A 7,500-nucleotide genomic window follows, 5' to 3' on the forward strand; every position below is an offset into this window, starting at 1 on the left:
GCAAGAGAAATTTGGGATATTATCTCAAATTTTCACTCCATTAATCCACTTGAATCTATTTTCATTACTATTTTCAGTTCTAAGGAAAGATGTTTATTAAAAAGCACTGACAAACAGTTTGAGCTAATTACACATAAAAGACAAAACTACAATACTTATCTTTTTAAAAAAAGGGCCACAGAAAAGAAACTCACAGAATAGCAAAAATTAAAAGCATTAATTTGTATTTCAATAGTACTTAAAAGAAAGAGTAACAAAAAGAAATATGTAAGTTATTGGGAGTTTAGCACACTGATCCTACAACTTACTAAAAACAACTAGTAAAAGTTAAATCACAGTTAGTGATATCCCCAGATCTTGAAAGGATTAATTCACATTCAGCAGGCACCTTACAAATGTGAAATATACCCCTAAACTTTTTGTGTCAGCTAAAGGGCATGACTTTTTATGCTTACTCATTTGTTTCACAGAGGTTGTATAGGGCAAAGCAAATGATAAACTCAGGCTGTATCTAAACCTTATAGACCCCACTAAAATGTCTCCAGAGCCCTATTTCATTTGCCTATGATTTTGCTCTGTTTGTCTGCTTAGTTAACATCTAATCATGGCTTTAAGAAAAAGGAATCATTCCTTAGCTTCTCTTCAGTACCCATCTGCTATTTCATAGGACTCAGATGAATATTTTTTTCTTCAATTGTTATTTTCACTGTCTTTGCAGATAATGTCTAGTCGAATCTCTGACAATATGGAAAAAACACTGGCTATACAGACTTCAGGCTATTACTTACAGGAACCAATAAAGAGCATACTACAGTACTGTGTTGATGTGTTTTGAACTGCCAACAATTTTAAGTAGGAGGAAAATGAACTATACGAAATCACTAGATTTATTTACAGTAGTCTATAAAATGAGCTAATCCTAGAAATTTAGTAGGCATGTAAAGCATATGATGTGAAAAGGTATCTAAAAGAAATCAAATTTTTCATCCTAATAATTGCGGAATATAACACGTTACATAATTTTAAGGCAACTGAAAGCTTATGCAAAGTGTTATACACAGCTGTTAAAATAGAATATTCTGCAAAACAGTGCCCAGATGTAAGACATTAACAACTTCTCAGATTTCAGACTTTTTAACTTCTCAGAAAATAGTGTTTTCCGCCCTATTTCAATCATTTTCCAATCAATTTCTGATAAAAATTGACATTAATTTATTGTTCAGTATCCTTTTTTCTGTCACATGAGATATTTTTAAGCACTTAGCACAGTGTCTGACACATAGTAGGCACTATATAAATGCTTATTCCTTTCCTCTTCCCCTTTTATTTTCTTTAGGGAGTCCAACATGACCTAGTGTCACTGAGGCCCAACAAGATGACTTTTCCAAAAAATATCTGTTCTATAAGAAATCTTAGATAAAGTTACTTCCTGGCTCAGAAAATAAGTATTGTTTAACAGATATGTCTATGTATACAAAATAGTATACACTTTCTGGCCTACCAAAGAATATGCTTTTAAGTTATCTGTCCTCTGTCATTGTTTCTGCACTCCTGAGAAAGGGAAGGATGGAATTACTATTTTTATATTAAAAACAAAATTTAAGGTTACAAATGAAATCTGAAAAAAAAATAGTCAAGCAGTTTAAAATAAACCTACTTTCTTTTGGAAACTATTTAATGAAAAAAATACTTTTAAAAGAATAACTACATTTTATGGGGCACCAGAGGCAAACAAATAGAAACATTTAAAGATAACCAAAAATAATAAACACAACATACTCTGACATTTCTATTGTCATGCAGAGAAGAATTTTCAGGGACAAGTACATAGATGATCTATGTGTTCACAACATTAGTTAGTCGATAGTAAGTAAACAATAACCAGTATTTATAACTATTGAAGAGGAACATCTGTGTGGGGAGAAGTCCTTGTGGTCCTTTTCACCTCAGCTCAGACTTGGGAACAATTCATTGTATGAGAAAGTATCAAGTAATGAGGCCCTCTGGTGGAAAACGAAGGATCACATTCGACAGCCCAGAAGCACTAGCCAGTAAACCAGAAGCCCTAAAAACATTTATTACCAACCTTTACAGAATCTTTTCTAAATTGTCCTGTGCACTTAATTAATAAGATGATACATTAAGGGCACTCTTAGGCTGCTAGGATGACGTAAGGGATAAAAAAATAACACCTTTGCTTCCAGTTCCAATATGCTCAAAAATGAGACCAAGTCAACCCCTCTGCATTTTGTAGATTAATATATAGAAAGCTAATAATAATTAATATTAATACATTAACATATTATATACATATACATGTATATAACATGCTAAATCTCCTAGGAATACAATCTTCCCAATCGAAGAAACAGCCTGGTTTGTTTTTAAGGAAACAGTGAGCAAAACAAAACTTACCTGCTGTTGTTGCAGATGCAGCAGTTCTACTGTGCTTACTTCTGTGCTGGTGTCACCACTTGATCTTCCATCTCTGCTGCCAGCATCTAATTGGCTGCTTAGAGTGCTCATTCCATTTTGATTCATTGAACTGTTGCTTATTGTCTCTGTCGCAGATTCCTGCATCATGACTTAATACCTAAAAGTGATTAAGAAGTATCAATTAACACACGTTACACCTTCACACTTCTATTATCAAGATGTCCCTCTCTGCCAATTACAGAGACAGCATCTTTAGAGGAGGGGGCATTGGGGGGGGGGAGAGGAAAGCACTGCATAGTCATTTACCAAGAAATGTAATACAAATTCAGCTTTCATCCAGATACTAATCACTGAAATTATGGTTTCTATAAGCAATCTTTGTGTGGTTACATTTAACAGCCAAAATAACATACCATGCATGCAGCATGGTCAATAGCATTTATGAACGAATACATTTTAAAGTCTACCTATAAAACCAGTTTAAATGAAGGCACGAGTGCACAGTCTGCTCTATATTTCCTATTATCTACCTTTGACAACCATGGATGACTATACAGCCTTATTTAAAATATTCACTATCTTGATTCTGTCAGAATTTTACAGCATATCTTATGCAAGGCTGTTGTTTAATGATGCACAGCTAATCATACAAAATTAAAATTTTGTAAGGGTGTTACAAATCATATGGTATCAACCAATGATAAATAGTATAATGGGCTTCTCCTTTTTTGTGACTAAATAAAATTTTGCCTTGGAGGCATTTTAAGAAAAAGCTCCTGCTGCAAACACGTCAGATATTGCCTATTTTTTTAATCAAACAGCTCATATTCATTTATTTTTCTGACATTTAAAACATTTAATACTGTCCTTCCTGGGAAGTAATTAAGCTTATGCATGAGCAGCAATCAAACTGTTCACTTGAAGATGACTTAAAACTCAATTTTAACATAGGCAAATAAATGAAAGATATAAAATTAATTTTCCAGGCATGTATTAGATATGAAAGCTGGAAATAAAATCTATCAAGAATATCACTAATGATTGTGCTAAAAACAGCATAAATTATGCATATTACCTTCTCTACAGTAATAAATGTTTTATCATTTTCACTGCATAAATATACTGTACTTTCAGGATAGCAATGAGATGTCCTGCCAAGATCAGTTGAAATCCTTGCAGTAAATAAAGGAGCAATGTGCCCTTACAAACCAGAATTTCAAGGTACATTTTGCATCTGCAATCTGAAAAGGTCAATTTTGGCTCTCAATGATACCTAAATCAAGTATTATGCTCTAATGGTCTAAACTGCAGCAGCAACAACAGCAACAACAACAACAAACAACAAAAACTTCAGTTCTCTGTATACAAGAATTCTGGAAAACAACCTTGCTGGGCAGGCACTTTAATAATAACTAAATAGATAAACAGTGTACTTAAGTTTAGATAAGGAAATAAAAATCATTACATCTTTATTAGGCTGTTCTCTTATTTTCAACTTGGCCATAGAATAAATATTCTTCCCATTTTTATTAAAACAATGAATTTACTATAAAGCGCAAGTTTAACGTTCCTTCATATGTCATGCGACCACCCTCCCTAACATCTCCTCCACAATACATTCAAGTGTGCACACATATATTTACGTATACACACACATACCTGTACTCTACAGCATTTTGAATGCTAAGCCAAACATGTACTTAAACTTATGAGTTTTAATAGGGATTTTGATGGAACCTGAGAAATGCAAGATTATTTCCCCTAGACTAAAGAAGTAATATTAGAGAAGACCTACCAAAAATTCCATTGTATTAAAATGCTTCTGCTACTAGGTTAGGTGAAGAAAGGTACAACATACATTGCATATACTCTTTAAGAGTGTTTGGATCAAGAATAAATAGGACATGAAATAAAACAAACATGAAGATAGTTAACATACAGAAGGGCAGCTGCTATAACTACAGTAAACAACTTCTGAACCAGATGTGTTTATGAGCAAACAGTCCTTGTTAAACATCCTATTGAACATTAACTAAGAAAAATAATACAAATGAAAAATGTGATACACAGAGTGATGAATTTTACAAGAAGAAAACAAAGCTAATACTCTTTTCTGAGATTAGGCAGCTAATAAGTATTCAAATTAGGCATAAATTTTACATGCACAATGTTTAAAATATTCAGAGAAAAGGGCCTGATTGCCCTTACTAGTTATATGAAAATTCTGATGTGGGTCTTCCCCAACTGTAGAAGCTGTTTTGTTTGTATAAAATTTGAGTTCAGTAAAACATCTGGAATGCATAGTGGCATAGAAATATACTTATGTATTTTTCTCTTTCTAGTGGAGTTTACAATTCAGGAAAAGAAAAAACTTAAAGTACTACATTATCAAATAGAGTAGGCAAGTTTAATACTTTAAAACTGACCTTTTATGAATAGATGTCATGACCAGTTGGCTGTGTTAAATAAATCTGGATTTTTACATGTATCCTGTATCATAACCTAGAGAGTATGAAAATTAACCAGATATTTATGTGCCTGAACCTTTTGTTACAATTATTAGAGAATACTTATATACATTCCAATTCACATTAACAAAAGGGTTCTCCTGTTCAGTGTAGAATTTGTGTCTTTCTAAAATCTTAGAATGCAGTTCAAGGGGAACATTATAAATTAAAATATCTATTAGCTAACACAATCAGGTTTATGAAAAGAGGGCTAGAAATGATACTTTTACTAGGGAAAATAGCGGGATTTGACCTAATATTCATGTGCACAGATAAGAGCAATTATGAAATTATACTATTATACTGGGTAATTCACTTGAATGAGAAAATTCGGGAGTATGGTCACTTGAAGAAGGCATTTATATTGTAGTAAAGTAGACATTTCAAGTGTTTACTAAGTTCTTCTTGGTTAGAGTTAGGCATTGTCTCCATCAGGAGTGACTATTCAGGCGCAATAAACAAAATGTTAGATGAGGGTTCATATCTGAGAGTATATTTTGAATTCATCCTAAATTAAACTATATATGCACTTTCAAAGTGGATGCATTTACAGTGATCCAAAAAGTCTTCACTGAAGAGTGAACTAGGCTGTTCTAGCTTCAGATGCTGAAATAGGAACTGAACAAAGATGGGGAAAATAACTTCCTGCTTAATAAAGGAAAAGGAGAGTTTAGGGATTATCATTTTATTGTTCGATTACATTGCTACGGTAAAACCTCAATTCTACCATCATAGACAAGAGATCAGATAACAGAAAATGACTCTTCAGTGCCTGAACTTGAATGATACAGTTTTACTTTTCTTCCTTGTAGTAAGTTTTTTCTTTCTTTCTTTCTTTCTTTCTTTCTTTCTTTCTTTCTTTATTTCTTTCTTTCTTTCTTTCTTTCTTCTTCTTCTTCTTCTTCTTCTTCTTCTTCTTCTTCTTCTTCTTCTTCTTTTTTTTTTTTTTTTAGCAAGTCACTGTACAGATACTTATTCTCTACACCACTTCCCTTTTGAAACATTAAACTGACACTGGAACTGACTGCACAAGATTGCATTTTCTCTTCCTAAACAACTTGAATTGAAAGGTTACTTAGTGTAACAATATTTACTTGCAGAATTGTGTTGTTACCAAGGGTATAATGGATGGTGGCTATGCAGGTTTACGCAAGAATGAGTGAAGCATGAGGCATTAGCCATGTGTTTGACATGTTTCAAATTGCTATAATCCAGCATTAAACACACCCAGCAATTCATGCCATTTCTTGCAGCCATAATCTTGAATAAAGCGTGCACAACCACTTATTATATAAATTAGTATATGACTCCCTGTTATAGTCACAACAGTGCTTTTGTGTTTATTTTGCATCAAGATGTGGTCTTTTATTTGTACAAATAGCAGGATATAAAGACATAGCTCAATTAGACCTCCTTACTTTATGATAGGGTAGTACTGAATGCTAGACTTGTTGGTTTTATTTTTTCCCCAGAGTTATGGGTTCCGTTGGCATAAAACCATACTATGGGAAATATCTGCCTCAATGATAACAGGAACCTTCCTGTATCCTCCCATCCTATATTCATTACATTGTGCAAAAGTTTAGCACAATACATGAACAAGTATAGGTAACAGTTATCTCAACATTCACCAGGGAACGTGCTCTGTTCCCTACTACTTACTTAGATCACCTTGCCTGTCCCCCATCCATCTGTCTGTCTCAGACAGACAGATGGACACCCCCCCCCCCACACACACTTCTGATGTCTCTGTTGGGAAATATACAGAACTATAAAGATGTTACTTAGTGCCTTTGTATTTTTTGCCAAGATAAACTACATAGTTTTTTCAGCACCAACTTCTTAAAAAAACATCATCCACATAAATTAGTTCCCCTTCCCCCATGAATATGATCACTCTTTATTAAGGAAGTTGGATTTCAGTAATTATACATAAAAAATGATAAGGATGCCACAGATGGTTTTTTAGCATTATTCTACATGGTATTTTTCTTTCCCTATTTTACTATAAAAAAGGGAAAGGACCCTAGGAAATTTTCAACTATTTGGATTTTCAAAGAAAATATGTGCATCTATATAAAAAAGTTCTCAGATACAATTTTTTGAGGCACTTCAATTTTACAATGATTAGTGGTCGGTGTGTTCTTAAATGTTTTCTTTTTCAAATTTAACACTATTTATAAAGGTGGCTATCCAGGTTTCTGCAAGAATAAGACATTAATGAAGGTAATTCACAAATTTAACACAGAAGTCATGTAGCTCTAGCTCCATAATAATTGTTCTAGAATTCTTATGTTCCAAACTTAACTGTGATGTAAAAGTTCAGAAAAAAGGTTTTTAAATAATGGGAACTTTTGTGCTCTACTGGAATTAATTCATCATTGACACCAAGCACAATGCATTTGAATCTAGCAGTGTATGGTAAAAGTCTTTAATACTTATGATTGCCTAATAAATCAAATGCCAAATATGAAGGACATAGCTGAACATACAAGAACAAAAACTGAATAAGCACATGAATATTTTTAGGGGTTTTTTTTGGTTTAACTTAAATATA

At 33.0% G+C, this 7,500-nt stretch overlaps 1 protein-coding gene across 3 annotated transcripts in view; it reads right to left on the reverse strand.

The window, feature by feature from the left end:
• The window catches only part of FOXP2 (forkhead box P2), a 693,998-nt gene that overhangs the window by 288,038 nt on the left and 398,460 nt on the right, over positions 1 to 7,500 (reverse strand). For all 3 annotated transcript variants that reach the window (XM_043967104.1, XM_043967102.1, XM_043967103.1), the window contains one exon: positions 2,416 to 2,593. In XM_043967104.1, coding sequence (XP_043823039.1) covers positions 2,416 to 2,583 — 168 coding nt within the window. In that variant the 5' untranslated portion in view covers positions 2,584 to 2,593. The remainder of the gene's footprint in view (positions 1 to 2,415; positions 2,594 to 7,500) is intronic.

Source organism: Dromiciops gliroides, chromosome 5, assembly GCF_019393635.1.
Source record: "Dromiciops gliroides isolate mDroGli1 chromosome 5, mDroGli1.pri, whole genome shotgun sequence".
NCBI classification, from domain to species: domain Eukaryota; kingdom Metazoa; phylum Chordata; class Mammalia; order Microbiotheria; family Microbiotheriidae; genus Dromiciops; species Dromiciops gliroides.